This window comes from Rhinolophus sinicus, linkage group LG07, assembly GCF_036562045.2.
Source record: "Rhinolophus sinicus isolate RSC01 linkage group LG07, ASM3656204v1, whole genome shotgun sequence".
In the NCBI taxonomy this organism is placed as follows: Eukaryota; Metazoa; Chordata; class Mammalia; order Chiroptera; family Rhinolophidae; genus Rhinolophus; species Rhinolophus sinicus.
Genome location: NC_133757.1, coordinates 92,674,569 through 92,692,557, shown reverse-complemented (window position 1 = coordinate 92,692,557; position 17,989 = coordinate 92,674,569). Strand labels below are relative to the sequence as shown.

The window sequence follows — 17,989 nt, the reverse complement described above, 5'->3', positions numbered from 1 at the left end:
AACTGAATTCTCTCATAAGAACTTAAGCTTGGAACAGGACCTTGAGCTCTACGTGAGAATACAACTCAGCAGACGCATTGATTTTTCGCCTTGTGAGACCCTGCACAGAGAAGCAGCCCTATCATGCCTGAACTTCTGACCTACACAGCTAAGACGTGAGTACTGTTTTATGCCTCTACGTTTGTACTAGTTCATTACAGCAGCACTAGGAAACTAAAACAATGGAATACTTTGCTTCACAAAATTGCAACTATTTGTTAAATATTTATTGATGTTAAATCCACATTACACCAGCACAACAATCCAAAAAGTAGTATAATACTATTTTTTTTTTTATAAATACAACATAAAAGGTGGCAAAATAATGCTACTTAATCCCAAACCCAGCAAATTAGCAAAAAAGTCACATTCAGAAAAATTTGGCAAGTAAGATATGACATAAGTCAATACTAGAACATAGGTAAGTCCATGAGGGACTTTGTATGGTATCTTAAATTCCATATTAGTAATGCATAGCAGTGTGATCAAAGAAACTTGTACCACTGCAGAGAATATCTGCCACCCAGTGCTCAAGCCCATTAACCATTTAAAACTTGGTTGGTGTTCTTACAAAGAAGTAGAAAGCTGTACATGTGAAGCAGTAATATGAAATATATAGGGTGGTACACAAATATAAAATTATTTTAAAAAATACTATGTATTGAATTGAGTAACTGAGCTAAGAGAGTTCAACATTTTTATTATAAATAATGAGAGATACGTGTTTTGCATAAGGAATACAGTGTTTTCTTTTCATAGCAAAGTACCATTAAAGCCTCATGTTACAATAGTAGGCCAAATTGTTTTTTTTCTCCTTTTTAAAGTTTATTGGTTCCGACTTAAAACGATCAAGTCTGGTCAGAATCAACTCAATTTAGCTGATGCAGAATTGTGTGCATTTAAAAATTAGTCTCTGCTGAGATGCCTTTACAAACTACTCAGAATTCAGCACCTTCTTAAGGCAAGGTTTCACAACAGCAGGGAAGTGAGCTACTATTTTCCATTCACCATATCTTGGTGCCATTGGAAAAAAACAAAACAAAAACACTATGGCACAAACCTGTTCTTGTCTCTACTAAGTCTCCATTTCCCTCAAGTAGACTAGATGCTACAGGCAATTTTTCATTTATGCCAATCTTGCAGTCTCAGTCCATTTTCAACTTGCTCTAAACATCTAAAATCTTCTACACAAACGTCAGACACGCTAAAATTCCCATAGCACATATGCTCCAAACTTGCAGCTGACCCTGGATTCCCTGACTGGTGAGTGGCAGTGTTTTTCACCTACATGTTAGATTAATTGTCAAGAAAACCAAAGAAAAGCCTGTCCTTTAACATGTTGCCTGCCCCTTCTTTTATCTGAATGAATATAATGTAGTAAGTACGCGTGTAGCATTTTCCTTCATTCTTCTCCCTACTCTTTCCAAACCCCTCTTTCCTCCAAATTCTATGAGCCTTGGTCATTTGGGTGGTTTGGATGCCTTTCTTGGAATGGACTGTAATATATTTCGGCTTTATTCAGAATACTTTATATTATTTATATTTAAATTAGCCTTTCAATACGGTTTGTAAATAAGCTTTCTACCAAGGTAGCATGAAAAGAAAATACAATACAAAGAAATAAAGGTTATGAAGTAAGGTATTAACCTTCTTAGAAAACTCTGGATATTATTAAAATTTAAGGCAAGTAATTCCTTATGGTTTAATATAAAACAGTTTGCAAAGACAAGGCATTTACTTGGATTTCTTTGCATTTCCTCTTTCATCCTCATATATTGCACTTGATTCACTGTAGCTGTCTGAATACACTGCCATTTTAGAATCATTTTAGTAGTAGTTGTGGTACAATTGCCTCATGTTAAAAGCATTCCACACTATCATGCTATGTAGCACCTAAAGCTAGTGTTTTAAAGGCACTTCTGATAATACAAATTGTGGTTACCTTTGAACAATTGGTTTCCCTTCAGCATTTCAGACCACTTTAAAGTTTTAAATTGGATGATGAATGTGAATTTTCTGTGCAATGTGTACATTTCTATTAGCATCGCTTACTTAAACTCTAAGAAAAATATTTTTTTTTAATTTCTTATAGTCAAAGGTATGTTTTTGCCTTTTACATACTGTGACAAAGGAATATGCTGGTCAAGGCAAGGCTGTTTCAGTGTTTCAGTTTCAACAAGAATGTTGGATTACAGGTCCTCACTTTCTACCAAGCCGGGATTCAGTGTCAGGTGAGATGGACTGGCTTCAGGCTGGAACGCTGCTTTGATGTCTAGTCCCTGGTCTGAAAGTGCTGCATAGCGGCTGGCTGAGGGGCGCACCTTTTTTGGCTTGGTGCTCTGTGGCTGCTGATGCCACTGGGCTACAAAAAAAGAAAATTAGGATGTTTTAATCAAGAAATAACTGGAAAGCCCTTAGATGTTTCAAATAAATACAGAATGTCTTTTGATATATACCAGGTACATGTTCTTTATGAAAAACTGAATGCATCTATGGTAGAAATCCTAAAGTTTAAGGATAGTTTTGCATTTTACCCATGTTGCAGATGTACTGTGTGTACAGGGTAGTGGGACTATAACAGATAATAAAGACAAAGTATAGTTTATTTTAAAGTAAGTACTTGCCGCGGCACAGGGAGTCCTTTGAGATAGTCTCTAAGTTTCCTAATTCACCTCTCCCCTCTTAAAAAAAATACAACTTCTGAGATCAAAATGAATAAATGCCACAATAATGAGTAGTTTGGTGTTGGGGATGGATGTTTAATCCATTGAAAGGAACTGGGCAGTAGGGAAGGCTGAGCTCATTCCTTTCCTGAAGAACCTCACAGAGCTTTTTCTTATTCAAGAAGAGGTAAGCGCTTCGTTTTTTCTAGTGCTTTTGTGTAACTAGATCCCATAATGCTATTGTACTAGTTTGTAAATTCAATAGCAGTGATTTTCGTTAAATTTAGGATGCATGTAGACAAATATACATACACAAACACTCACAAACCTATTATTGCTCAGCTGCTTAAGATAAATTAATGAGAAAAGCACTAAGCCACAAAAGTATGCATTCCAGGATCGATGTACCCCCGTTTAGAGTGCATTAAGACACTGTGCTAGGATTATAATACAGGAATAAATGTTAAAAAGGCAGTCATTTGCAGAACACGGTAATAAGGTGAAAAACATGTGGTTATGCTTTTGCCTACTGTTAATGCCTAAGGATGCTTGAGTAAGGAAGCCACAGCTGACTAGCCCACATAAGAGAAATCAGCATGCATATTTTGCTAATGCAAAGTTCCTGAAAGATACTTGGGTATTTGTTCTCCTGGTGTAGTTCACTATTAATGTTGTTGAGAAACTATAAACAGAAAGAGAAAGAGCAATATGAAATTTTTAGCCAAAAATACCACTACCATTGTAAGATTACATAAAAATAGTGTGAGTTGCTGTTCGGATGTCTATTTTTTTCAGCGTTTAATGACTAAATGCAAGGAGATGAGATGAGGCAGCACTCACTGTAAACATCCAGCCTGGCAGTACAGGACACAATCCCTGCTTCATTCTTGGCCGACACCGTATACCAGCCGGCATCTTCTTTCGTGGCTCCCTGAATGAGCAGGCAGATGTAGCCGTGGGTGTCCTGGTGCATGCTGGGGAAAAGGATACAGTCATCAGGGCTCTACATGTTAAGAAGTGGCTGTGGACAGGAAGCATCGTTTCTAATTAGCTCATTAGAAACAGAATTGCGCGAGTAGAGAATAATAGGGTCATACTTATTCTGGAGAGGCTGCTGGCCCCATTAAAAGGTAATGGGAGACAAGAGCAGACGTCGCGAGCCTGAACACATCTCTTCACTTAATTTCTAGTTAAGGATCTGCCTTTACAAAACCACTGAATAGATTCTCTGTCACCACTGAAGCAAATGAATGCATCTGTTCTTTTAGATAGAAAGATAAACACACAAAAAACCCACCATTAGATTAAGTTAGAATGTGTTTCGTCGTCATATTCCATTCTCCGTCTTTCTGAAAGCTTAATCATACATTAGGGTAAAGAGTGTTTTTTGTCTTTGTGATCGTCAGTGGCGTGACTCTTACCCAGATTTACACGCCATATAAAGTATCTGTTTATATATCGTTAGGACCAAGAAGTTATGAATCAGGTTAAGTCACTGTGTCCTCACCTCACTCGGTCAGTACTGTGAGTGAGGGATTCATTTTCTTTCTTCCAAAATATCTGAGGTGGTGGCGCTCCCGAAACACGGCACTCCAGTCGCACTGGGTACCCGTCAGCAACTCCTGTGTTTTGTAGCTTCTCGATAAACACAGGGGGTTTGTGCGCTTCTTTAGCTGAGAAAACATGAGATGAATGATCTATCAGTGATAGACAAAAGGCGCAATACAAATAATTCAGATGTTCTTTGCAATATTGCTTACATAGATCTTTTCACTTCCGGTGGTACAATGCTGGTCCTCTCTCTAAATTATTCTTTTTTTTTAAAGATCCTGTGCTTCATCCACTCATTTATTTCCTTGATTCATTCACTTCTGACAGGACCACACAGTCCGCTGGCCATCTGCCCCACAGAATGACTGACAGGCTGCAGGAGACGATGGCTTCACTACTGATTGTTACGGTGCAGTCACAGCCGTTACCAACCACTGCCCCCTAGTGGTCCTGAGGACAAGTGTTGCTAAGAATCGGATCCACTTCGTCCTTCCCTGCTACCTGAAAGGTTTGCTATGAAAATTCTTAAGATTTGTAAGTCCTGGCTTAAGTGAAACATACCATGGGATTTAAAAGGGGGGGAAGTACAGGAGAAGCATCTTCATCTAAATTTGGTAGCTTTAAATAGTTACCTATAAACTAGGAATGTACATCCTATTAACTACAGATTCCAATTTGTATTCTTTGAGGGCTATAAAAAAAGAAAGCTTTATTTATGATTACCTTGAAGGAAGGACGCCATAAAAAAGGATAACTTCATTAGTCTGAAAAAATCAGAACTGATAGTTAATACTCTAAATATCCCCATCCAGTGGGAAGTGATTTTCTTGGATGTGAGTGAAAACAATTTCAGAGGAACAATAAGATTTAATTATTTTCTTCTGAGCTACCAGCAATGAATAGAAGGATGCATGTCTTTCTCCACCACTCCTCATCCTGTGGAATGACAGATGTATCGGGGCAGCCAGCGAGAGGCAGGTGAAGAGGATAAAAATTCTTCCTGAAATGTTCAAATACCCCAGACTATCTAAGACTTTGAACTATGTAGAGGTTGTATTTTTCTTCGACTTTACATGGTTACCTGACTGAGGCTATTTAGGGGGAAGTGGGAACAGACCTCAGTATATAAAATGAGGCTTAATGTCGTAGCAGCTCGCCAGTAAGAATAATCTCTGCCGTTGTGGAGCATGGCCGTGCAGGGTCCTGGTGCTGCAGAGTGTCCTAGATTTAATCCTTATAAAAACTCGCTGAGGCATTACGTTCTGATTTTACATACGGGGAAACGGAGTTGCAGAGATGTTAGGTATTTGCCAAAGGACACAGCTAGTAAGCGACAGCTAGGACTGAGACTTGATGTCAGAGACCTTGTTTCAAGTCCCGTGCACTGCCGTCTTCTAACGGAAGTGCTCCCTGGGGCAGATGGGGACGGCAGTCCTGCAAGACAGACAGCACATTGCGCAGGAGAAAAACAGTTGGTTTTTGTCTGATGAGGGACAGTTAGTTACAGGGCTGACAGAGGTCAGTCCAAGTGTGTAGTACTACTGACGACATAAAGTGCGACAGCATGGCTACCAGCACCACAGTCTACACATTTATCGTGTTTTCTGTGTGGAAAAACGTCTTTGTGCTATTAGCAGAATCATTATCAAGGATTTTAGACAGGACCTCCTGGGCTTTATTCTCATTGCTACTCTATTTTTAGTAGTGTCGGGTATACAAAGCAACATAATAATTAGACATTTATACCCCTCACAAAGTGATAACCCCCTTCCCCCAATCTGCTACCTCCCTGATGATCGTATATAGCTGCTATGCTACCAGTGACTCTATTCCCTATTCTGTACTTTATATCCCGTGACTATATATACAGAGAGTGCCAAAAAAAATTATACATATTTTAAGAAAGGAAAAAAAACGATTAAAATTGTAATACTCACTGTATACTGATTACAAACGTTGAATACAAGTGAGGTTTGACTTCTGCAATTACAAGAGGTGCTCAAAGTGGTTACCATCAGTGTCCAGACATTTCTGATTACGGCCAACTACTGCTTGAGCAATGCTGACCAAAGTGTCCACTTGTAGACATTTTTAGCACCCCCGGTACGTGTGTGTGTGTATAAAAATTAGTTGACATGCAATATTATTTAACTTCAGCTTCAGGTGTACAGCACAGTGATCAGGCATCTACACCGTCCATGAAGTGGACCCCTCCTGAAGGCCGCTACTCTATTTCTTGAACGAGCTCAGTGGCTCACAGTGCGTGGAAGAGGACCAGGAATCAACAGACTGAGTCTATCCCTCAGCTGACTGATGGGACCGTGCGCAACTCACTTAAGTCTAATTTCCACATCTGTCAAATGAGGAAGAAAATTTGCTCTGATTCCCTCTGAGGCTGTTATGAAGACCAACTGAGATAATTTATATGAGGCACTTTACAAACAGAGGTATGAAAAATAAACATGTTTTTTTTAAAAGAGAACAGATATCAGAATCTTTACTTATGCTCAACTCTTAAGGATGGTATAAACCTTTCCATAAATATATTGTCCTTACCTAAGGGTAAGACTTCACATAACAATACTTTAACGAAGTTTATCTCACAGTGTAATCAACTAAAAAGCAAATGTGTGGGGTAATGAAATGTTAAACATTTTTCACTTTTGACATCAGTGCGTGTTACATTGATTTAAAAACCAGGTATATATGTAGAACTTGATGCATAAATCAATTCTTATACATCAAGTTTGGTTCTCAGAGCCTGTGCTGCTGTTGAGCTTTCCTTATGTAACACCAAGCGCGACACACACACGAGACATAGAGTGATCCAGAGAAACCCAAATCCTTTTCTCTCTTGGCCAGGCTAGTGGGAGAAAGGAGGGATTGATAATAACTACAGTGAAGAAAAATTAATATTTCTGATTTGCTAAGCCTCATAACATGTCTCAATTGGCTACTTTGATGAAACAATCTGTCTGCAGAGGTCCGATTTCTTTTCCCTACTGGTTACTAATGCAGGATTAGCTTACATTTCTAAATCTCATGTTCATGCTGGGAGAGAAAGAATTCACAGACAAGCCTACCTGCAACCACAAGCTCCAGGCTGAACGCGTTCTGTCCCGCTCGGTTAGTGGCCGTACATGTGTAGATGCCGGCGTCCCGCGAGGTGACGGGCTCTATGATCAGTGAGTGCACCCCGTTCTCACGCACGAGCATCTTGTGGGCACTGTCAGGGCGGATTGGCTTCCCATCTAGTTGCCAGCTGAGGTCTGGGGTTGGTAACCCACTGACCTAAACCAGAAAGAAAATGCATGAACTTCTCTAATATGAAAACAATGAAATCAATAGCTGAGAAACCAGCATAAATTCTCCCTTTGGTAGTAAAAGAGATGGCTTTTAGCATCAGCTCATGTTACTGTTTTGATTAAACCCTTTCAGTGGCTTCCTAAGCACTCATGGGCTCACTTCTAAACATTTCTTACAGAGCAACCTAGAAATGAAATGGGGATCAAAACAAGGTCTGTCACCATCTTACCTCACCAAGGGTTATAAAGATTACTGGGATGATGGCAGCACAGGGCCCTGAGCTCTTTGGAAACAAGTCTAATCGTAATAACAACAACATACTCAGCTGGCACTTACACACAGTAAGGCTTCTCATCATAGAATTGCCACAGCTGTGGAGATATTAGTTAATGCATCCATCAGCAGCAGGGCTATTAGTTTATAATCCTTGAAACTAAGTAACAAGAACAATACAAAATTAGCCAGAAAGCCATATCAACAAATTAGCATCACAATGGAAACATAAAATCTTGAGACCGAGACAGTTGTTGACCAGACATCAGACAAAAGCGGATTTAATTGCTAATAAATGACAAGTTGTGCTGTGAAAGGGTAGGGATGGTTGCCATCTGTCAACTCTTTACGGCTTTGCCCTTGATTTTGAATGGGGAGAGAAGCACCACTAAGGAAGGCCTTTTTACCCCATCCCAAATTTACTAGTGGGAAATTGCATACAAAAAGATGTCCGCTGGACTGGAAAACAATTCTTTTGAAGGCCCAGCTCTGCCAAAATCAGCCAGGGAATTCATAAATTCCAGTCCTGCTACATGGTAATTCATTTATACTACTTAAACGATGCCCCATCCCCCAGATATCACAAAGGTCTAGAGATTTTTAAAGGAAAAAATTTAAATTATTGGTCAAAAGGATGAAGAGATTTTGGAAGCAATCGTTACGCAGCTTGGCTTCTGAGAGGCTCAGGCTCGTATGTTCTCTCATCTGTACACCTGCTATCCCCCAGCTCGCTACATACACTCATTTACCTGTCTGGAGGAACACGGAGTGGACACTTGGGGTCAGGTTCCAGGCCTTTCCCACGTTTAGAAAGAAAGCAGCACTACTTGTTCCCGCTTCACTAGGTGAGAACCTACACAAACAGGGCTGTATACTGACTGAAGCCACAGCCCGTTAGCAGGAGATGCATAAAGCACTGCAGTCTCAGCCTGCCCACTTCCCAGTGGACAGTTACTCACGTTAAGGCGAAGGGAAAATGCCTGATTCCTCTGCCCTTTGTCTAACCCCAGCCTTCTTGGTTGTGTAAGTAAACAAAGCTGGTATCACGAATTTAAGGTCATTATAATCAGGTCATACTTTGAACAGATCCTTTTATTCTTTTCATAGACAAGCCCAGATTTACTTTCGAAAAAACAAATGATGCCCAAATCCTCTGAACTCCCTTTGTGTTCTGCAATCCCAAAGAGAACCAGCAGAGGGAGCCCAAATTTAAAAAAACCTTACCTATCTTTTAAGAGCTAAATTTTGAACTTCAAGTCAGTAAATAATGGGGCAAAGAAAAAGAAAAAATGTCAGAGTAATAGTTCTTAAACATTTTTGGCCTCAAGTTCGTTTGAGAAATTGATAAAAGTTATATTACACACAATTTTGTATACAATTTCAGAGTTCACACATACAATGCGTACCCTGAATTAAGAGGCCCTGCTGTAAAATGGGTGAAAGAAGGATGTCGCTCTAACGTCTCTTAGAAATAGAAAATGGGAGGAGCAAAAGTCAGAGTAGACATATGGATACAAAATGTGTGTGAATAAAGACTGAAGATCTACTAATTATTGATCAGGACATATGCCAGATTCAATACATGTATTCCTTTAACCAAATGGGAAACTTAAAGGGATAAAACCTCCCAGCGGCTTTCTGGAGTATGGTATAGGATTCTAAGTAACGAATATATTTAATAAACATTTAAGAGTAAAGGAAAAGGGTGATTTAAAGCAGTGTGTAAACATCCCGTATATTTCACTTAAGCTGGAAAACATTTTAAACGTGTATACTTTACATAATTTCCAAAAGAAACTGAAGAGAAATGGCAAAGGGGTAAGATAGATGTATAGGCAATAACAGACTCTTACTTTGCAGTCCATTCTGCAGAGTTTTCCTTCTTGAACAGTCAGATCTCCAGGAGCCTGCAAGAAGTGAGGCCTGAAGAACCGCTCTTGAATTGGTTCGTTTTCATCTCCGCTGTCCCTTGATCTAGAACGGGGCCTTAGAACAAGACAGATAATAGATATAAGGGGGATCAAATATATGGTGATGGAAGGAGAACTGACTCTGGGTGGTGAACACACAATGGGATTTATAGATGATGTAATACAGAATTGTACACCTGAAATCTATGTAATTTTACCAACAATTGTCACCCCAATAAATTTAATAAAATAAAATAAAAAAAATAGATGGAAGGATAGATACTACATAAATAGCGTTATGTTCAGGCTCTTAGTCATGGCTTTTTTGTAATATATGGGGTAATAATATAATAACCTTACCTGATTTCTACCCCTAAGATTTACACTTTAAAAAGTCAGCAAGGAAAAATCTTGTTTCATTTGGAAGTTTATTATACATAGTCTAATTGCAGATCTTAAACAGTTCTGCTCTCCTAATCCTTAAAGCCACTATAAATCATAAAAGGGGAAATAGGAAAAAGTGGGGTAATCGATACTAACCTATTTTTTCCTAAATATTTTTAAAGCTGTATGAGAAATAGCAGCAGCTGTTGCTCATTTATTTATTACCAAACCTTTTTCAACAGAAACTACGAACTTTCTACTGTGAATTTAACCTTATAGGAAATCAAAAGTTCTTAGCATGTTATAAAAAACAAATTACATTTTTCGGCAGGTTTTCTTTTTTATCGGTTACCCATGTGCCTAAATACACTTTTTTTTTTTTCCCTTTCTTGGTTTAAAATAAAACTCTGCACATCTCCCAGAGTTTGTGTCTTTCTTGCTTTTAAGGGTGTTTCCAGGGGCACCTTCAAGAGTGATACAACTTAAAATAATTGCAGGGAAGACATAAGAGCAAGATGTTGAATACAAATGGTCAGTAATCACAAGATAAGTTTAAAAACACTTAACTAGAAAAAATAAGATGGACCAAAAAAGTGAAAGATTAGTAAAAGAGGCTAATAATTATCAGTTTTTATATAGGTTATTCTTCTCCAAGTACAGATCGGATTTTTGAACAGACTGCTTATCTGGGAGACACTGACACCTGGAGAAGCTTAGCTATATTGAAGACCACGGGAAAAGCAAAGGAACAGAATGTAAGGCGGTGGATATGCTACTAAATGTTACGTTCACAGCCACAGGCTTAGCATCTTGCTGCTTCCGCCAGCATCCCTGTGTAATAAGCTCAGGGACCCTAGGGATGCAAAGCACACTCTATTGTTAGCAGATACTTGCTGAGCATTTAAAATATCGTACCTACAAGATTAGGGTCTAAAATAAACGGTTGTGAACTAAGTAACTGTACAATGAACAATAGCAGACAAGTTGATTTTAAGAAATGTAGCAGCCATCGTTTATAACACAGCTCTTGGTTAGAGGAGTTTGGTTTTGAATGATTTGTGTACCACTGACTAGCATTTTCATTAAGACACCTGCCATTTAAAGTTGCTGAGTCTTGATGTCTTCCTATATAAATTGGGCCCTTTTTAACAAACTAGCGATGGCATTACCTGAGTTGGCTTAGCACACATTATTGTTTGCTCCCTTCCCCTTTCTGAATTGCAACGGACCATAGTGATCCAGGAGCCATACACTGGATACCGTTTAAGATCGAATTCACATTCTGTCTTCAGACTCATGTGTTCACTTTTACGGTCATCCTATGATTGTAATAGTGTTGAATTTACCGTAATAAACGAAATCATAGTAACACCTATGGGAAGGAACATCTGAAATACCTTCTGCCATGAGGATGGCCGGAGGGAGAGCGGGGACTGCGACCTCTTTGGTTGACAGCCTGTACCATTAGCCGTCCAGTACAACTGACGCGGCCCTGTCAGAGACAACAGGAAAAGACATCATTTGCTATGCAACACCGCTAACTGCTAAGCACTGTTTTTTCTGTGCTCCATAAGACATTATGAACAAATCAGTGTGCCATGTTAGTAATGACACCAACCCCTCACAGAAATGTACTTTCTTTGAGTTAAATAAGCTTTACTGTTTTATCTAGGATGGCGTTCACAGTGACAATCCTCATGGAATTCATTGTAATCTGCTAATAAGGACTCCCAAACATGTGAAGTTGAGTTGTGAAATACAGTGTCAGGACGCGACTGGCTTGTGATTCCATTGTCATGGTCACATAGCTACTGCATGTAGCTAAGTCTGAACTCAAACTAGACGACTTCAGTTTTCTGTCGGTTTACTTTTCAGTAAACGTATTTATGAAACGTTAGTGGTAGCTCTTCCAAACACCCCATATTAGAAGAGATGCAGCAGATAAAATGAGCATTAGAGAAGTACGTACAGGGACTATAAGGAGAGAATCACGAGTACAGGACACCGTGTTCCCATCAACATATTGGAGATTTCAAAACCAGAAGCAGTTAAATACCTAAAATATGTTGATCATTTAAAGCAGGGGTGTCCAAACTGCGGCCCGCGGGCCAACTGCGGCTCGCAATCCATTGTTAATTGGCCCGCAGCAAATTCCAAAAATATATTTAGTCTACTTAAATAAACCAGGTGAGGCAATACATACTTCACCTCGAGTGAGTGGCCCGGCTGTTTGTGTATTTTACCGCATATGACGCTTGGTGAAAACCGTTGAAAAAAGTTTGGACACCCCTGATCTAAAGGCCTATCTAATAAAAAGCCTTATTTTCTCTCTTAAATTTGCCAATTGAAAATATGATACATGCTGTCGTATGGATAGACAAAAGTAATAGCCGGCCCCGATGACATGAATAAATCACTCATTGTTACTTTCTGTCTTCTCCCTTCCCCCTCATTTTCCCCCCTCACTATTATAAGCAGAGTAGCAAAAATAGATTTTCTCCTCCACTTTCTCCTCTCGTCTCCCAGGAGAACTCGCCGATGTATTTATAAATTCTGACAATGGCCAAAAGGGAACCACAGTAAGAAAGGAAAAATGAGAAGCAAATGTATTGATTAGACTCAGGGAAGTCTAGCTCAAGGTTGAAAAGCGGCCCGCACGTGCACTTAACAGCCAAAATGAAATTCACTCCCATTTTCATTCCAAGTTGCCCATCGAGACAGGTAACAGAAGCAAGAGGGGTTCTGTCGTTTTGATGCACTGCTTTCTGAGTTCCAAGTGAGAGGAGGCTGGGATGAGGAGAGGACACACTGTGGGGGGGACACGGAGGAGAAAACCCCACTGCAGGATTCAGTGAGGGGCTGGGATTCCCTCAGTGCGACTCTCCAGATCCTCTCCAAGCCTGCACTCCTGAGGGCCGGAACCACCCAGAAAAGGCAAAGACACACGGGGGTGTAATACAGACAGAAGAATTAGGAATTACCAGATAGAAAGATGTGGTCATCAGGAAACACCCTCAAGTCCTGTACCATTAGATCTGTAAATTCCCCTAGCATTCACAGTATTTGCTATTGAGGTCATCCTTAAAATACGGCCTTTCCTGAAAATTTCCAAGGAGATGTGAAGTATGACATTATGATGGGAAATTATTTCTGACTGAGATTAATTGTATGTGAAGTTCAGTCCGCCTGATACAAAGGCTGTTATGCTGAACGCTGCTTGGCAAACATTTGTGATTCCCTTAAGCTAACTTGAAATCTGAAAATTAATGTCATCTAACCCTTCCAAATCTGTACCTGCTTTAGAAAATCTAGATGTGATTTCCTTAGAAGACACCATTATAAATTACCCAACAGATGCATCCTAGCAGATACTTGAACACATGAACATGTAAGACTCGTGATTCTTTTTGAGCTTGAGGCCAAGACAGTGTATGTTTTGTTTTACACAAATACCTTCAACTATACTGATATATGGGATATGGTTTCCTTACTATTTGCTTTGCTGCTTCAACTAATAATTTTAATTTGGATAGATTTTTCCTTGTGGTATAAAACCCAGAGGATCCACAAGGGAAATTAATATTAACTAACCACTTATGTGGTTAGAAAAAGACATGTTACATTAAACCTTTAACCTTGAATTAGGGGAAGCAGATACTGGTTGCTTAAAAAACACACACAAAATTCCTCTACCTGGATTTGAGTTTTGACTTTTCCTAAAACTTTGGGCAAATCACTGAATTTGTTCAATCCTTTGTTTTTAATTTGGTAAAAACTTTCTTCTCACGAGAAGCTTGTAAATATTAAATGATAAAACCTGATGATATAAATATCAAATTGTACAGCAGCCCCCCCCCCCCCATCTGCGAGAGAGAGGTTCCAAGACCCCCAGTGGATGTCTGAAACCTCGGATAGTACCAAACATACATAACTATGATAAAGTAAGAGATAAACAACAATAACTAATAACAAAAACAAACACTTATACTGTAATTACAGTTACATGAATGTGTTCTCTCAAAATACCTGACTGTACTGTGTGAATATACTGGACAAAGGGATGAGTCATGTCTCAGGCGGGACAAAGCAGGCAGCATGAGGTTTCAATCTTCTACCAGCGCACAACTTAAAACTTAGGAATTGTTTACTTCTAGAATTTTCCATTTAATATTTTTGGGCCACAGTTGACCACAGGTAACTAAAATTGCAGAAAGTGAAATTGCAGATACGGGGGACTTCTCTACTTGATGTCACAGATCATTATGAAATTCACCACTGCTGGTATCATGTTACGATACTATGGGTCTGAGATTTTATGGACGCATGGACATGCTTCGAGGTGATTTTTAGCGGCCCCAGCAGCTTGGCTGATGGCAATAAAATTTTCCAAGTGGATATATTTTGCTTGAGGGATGCTCTTACCTCCTTTTTAGACTCTTTCAAATACCTCTTAACCAACGCCCCCCTTGCCCTCTCAGTGCTCTCAATGCTGGGGGGAACCCCAGACACCTTTGTATGACACGCACTAGCTCTGGTGTCAGTCTGGGTTTGTAAACCAGTTCTGTCCTTTATAGGTGAGTGACTTCAGGCAGGTAACTTAAGCACCTCAGTGAGTTTCCTTATCAGTAAAATACAACCATATAGTTAATCCCGCATGGGTTCTTGGGAGGATTAAATGAGTTCATCGGTGTAAAATATTTGATAATTGTGTTTTTTCTACACAGTAAATGCTCGAACTGCTAAATTATTATAGCACTTAGTAGGGGTAGAATTATAATAATTAGATGAATAAGAAGTATCCCTTAGAAGTGCTTCATTGAACAGTTTTTTCCCCACATGTAATGGAGTTTGTTTTCTTTCTTTTTCCCCACCTTCCCGTTTTTTTTTTTTTTCTTTTTTTTTGTATTAGGATGTAATTGACTCCGAAGGAAAACAAAATACTCTTAGCAAAGAAGGCAGAATACATGGAGAGTAAATCAACCTTTTAAACTCACGCTAGTGCTTGAAAGGTGCGGAGCGCACAGGTATATTCGAGGTGCCAAGTGACGGCTGATTTGAGGTATCAGATGAAGGATACCCTACTATGCTTAGTGGCAGCCCGGTCTCCTCTTCTCTCTCCAAAAAAATAGGGTCAACAGGTTGGCATACTACTCGGCAAAGATTACACATTTCTACAGTGTTTGCAAGATATTCACTTCTACTGCTCAGCACCACATACACAGATATTGCCGCAGATATTTCCTTAACTTCCCAAATTTAAGAAAAAGGAATATGTTGCCATTCCTCACCTTTTACTCCTACATCATCCTTCACTTCTGAACATAAAGGGGAAAGGTATGGTCTTCGGGAGGCGGGATTATTAGTTTGATAATATAATGTTACTGGCTAAATATATTACTAATCAGTAAATGACCAGGAGCATTTAAAAAGCATCCAAACTAACGAGTTGTATAATTTTAATTAAAGTTGTAATTTTTAATTTAGTGGTATAATTTAATTTTCATTAAAAAAAAAATCCAGAAGTCATTGAAGCATTTTTGAAAAGATGCCTCAAATGTGTGCAATTGAAAGTTCAGGTTTTCAAGTCTGAATGTCTTATTTGTGAGGAAGATCATACAAAATTAAAATTAATTTTAATCATACTAATGTGCCAACTATCCCTAGTAATTTATCATAATTAGCAGGCTCTGGGACACATGAATGCGACCGTGTTTGCTGTTAACTTTCTCATTTCTTTCTGCTTTATTATTAACACATGAAGTAATAATGTTTAAAGTGAAGCTTGAAATGAGCCAGGCAACCTTACAATGCTAAGGCAAAACAATCAACAAACTAACTTTTTAAATCTAACTCAGCTGTGCGTAACTTTTCTATTCCAAACAAAGCCACAGTTTAAAGCTATAGTACAAGTAATAAGTTTGAATTCTCGAAGTGATTCTGTATTAAACATCCAGCTTGTAAAGATTATTTGATGCCTCATGCAAGGCCAATTATTTATATAGTATGGAAATAACATTTATGTTTCCCAGTTTATGAAATTTAACTTGTGGCACACAGATCTTTATAAAAGTTTGCCACTTGTATACATAATGCAATCTGAGGAAACATCAAACTGCAAAACAGCCATTCCAAAATCCAAGTGCACTACAGGGGAACTTAGCAACACACCAAAACAAAGTAAAACATTCGTGTTTAGATTTAGTCGTATCTTAAAGACTGGATTACAGTCTAAAATAAATTGTATTTGTGATCCTCATTTTGGCATCATGTTTGGCGTAACACTACACAATCACTCATTATTTCACTAAACTATGCAATTACTCTGGTCTCTTATGTATTGCCTGAGCTGCACACGGCGAGCACGATACAGTCTAGCATACGCTTAGAGCTGTGTGTTCTATCTCAAGTAGAATTTGGATGCAGTCAACAATAACTAACGTGTTTCTTATTCCCCAAAGGTTAAGCCAGGTGGAAAAATATTCTATAAAATATTCTGCTGAACTGTAGTATTTTCCTCTTCCTTTGGTTCTCAGCCTTTCTCTTGGCCGCTTTGTGTGATGATTTTCCACCGCTCAGGAAAGCTCTGCTGTGTTTCATTACTGAACCAATTTTTCCACTCCAACTTTTTCCTCTTTCCCTTGGTTATTTCACATCATGTAGGCTATAGTGTACCAGAAAAAAAAAGGGTGTAGTTGTCTCCCTTTCAAAACCAAATACTTTTAAAAATGTGAAAAAATTTTAAGGAAACCAAAGGGCATCAAGGCAGTAGGGCGTCACCTTCAGTTTACTGTTGACTACGTGTTATGCTTTGGGAATAATACATCTTGAGGAATTTAGCTTTCACTTTGGAAAATTTTTTTCAGTGCCTACTTATGTCATGCTTCTTCTAAATGATGTTTTAATTCAGAAATTACAAGAATGGGAAAATACTTTAGAGTATAATAACAGATGTTATAAAGTTGAGCTTATGACACTGTTAAACATTTCAATTACAGTATTCCCATGGCAACAAATGATAACTTATGCCAAAGGTTAGGTAGAAAAATGGTCTGCCACTTGTCTTGGTTTAAAATACCACTTTGTTGTTCTAATGGGTAGTGAAGTTCAATCCCATTTCTAGGGGACAACTCACAAAACCTACATCTGGTATACTTGGACATACCTGTTACTTACTGAAGACCCCAAGGTAGAAAAGGAGTTTTGCTCTTGAAATTAAAGTCAACCAGGCAACAGGCTCAGACACTTGGAACAGCAACTACTACCAAGTGCCGTAAATACAAACATTCTCTCACAACAATTTCAATCCGAGGCCTAAATGCCTACTTTTAGGATTTCCTCCAATTCTTTTCCTGGGTTTTCCCGCCTCTGTGTGCCTTTGGCCATTTAGGTAGAAAAGGAGACTGTAGAATGAATATTGGGTGGATCAACTCACCTTGAGAGACAGTTGGAATTCTAGACAGCAGGCACTGCTCTGGTTACTGTGACCTCTGGGGTTCTTTGAATCTTTTGCTCCCTGAGGGCAATCATATTACTGTTTGCTCAATCACAGGTGGGAGATTCTCTTAGCAGTGTTGGGCTATGGCTACCTGACGTGAACTGGCCCACTTCTTATTTCTTTGTCTGTTCTTTAAAGGGCAGAGTCAAAGAACCAGACAGGCTTAGGCCTGGGGCTTATCCTGCGATTTGGTAAAGCGGCAGAATCCACTGGGACCTGGGGTGAGGGCAGTGACAGCTCTCCTCTGGGCCTTCCCTTGGCCCTGAGTGTGTTGGAGCCAAGAGCAGCTCCCAGCTGCATGTGTGGCAGCCGTCAGCTGTGCTGTGGGTGGGGCCAGTCCTCTCGCTCACAAGCCCGCAGCTGTGGCA

General features: G+C 39.3%; 1 protein-coding gene and 1 long non-coding RNA gene across 8 annotated transcripts in view; one reads left to right on the top strand and one right to left on the bottom strand.

The window, feature by feature from the left end:
- Positions 1-248: 248 nt before the first annotated feature.
- PALLD (palladin, cytoskeletal associated protein) overlaps positions 249-17,989 on the bottom strand; it is a 371,546-nt gene continuing 353,805 nt past the window's right edge. For 6 of the 7 annotated variants that reach the window (XM_019731447.2, XM_019731449.2, XM_074338297.1 and 3 more), the window contains 6 exons: positions 11,524-11,618; positions 9,686-9,818; positions 7,337-7,544; positions 4,210-4,375; positions 3,543-3,676; positions 249-2,401 (listed from right to left, as the gene is read on the bottom strand). In XM_019731447.2, coding sequence (XP_019587006.2) covers positions 2,229-2,401; positions 3,543-3,676; positions 4,210-4,375; positions 7,337-7,544; positions 9,686-9,818; positions 11,524-11,618 — 909 coding nt within the window. In that variant the 3' untranslated portion in view covers positions 249-2,228. Of the gene's footprint in view, positions 2,402-3,335; positions 3,385-3,542; positions 3,677-4,209; positions 4,376-7,336; positions 7,545-9,685; positions 9,819-11,523; positions 11,619-17,989 lie in introns of all 7 variants that reach the window. The other variant, XM_019731450.2, reaches the window with a different exon arrangement.
- On the top strand, positions 2,133-16,528 carry LOC109447271 (uncharacterized). Its single transcript, XR_002137340.2, has 4 exons — positions 2,133-2,270; positions 4,581-4,761; positions 6,411-6,700; positions 15,036-16,528. It is a non-coding gene; the product is annotated as an uncharacterized LOC109447271 (long non-coding RNA).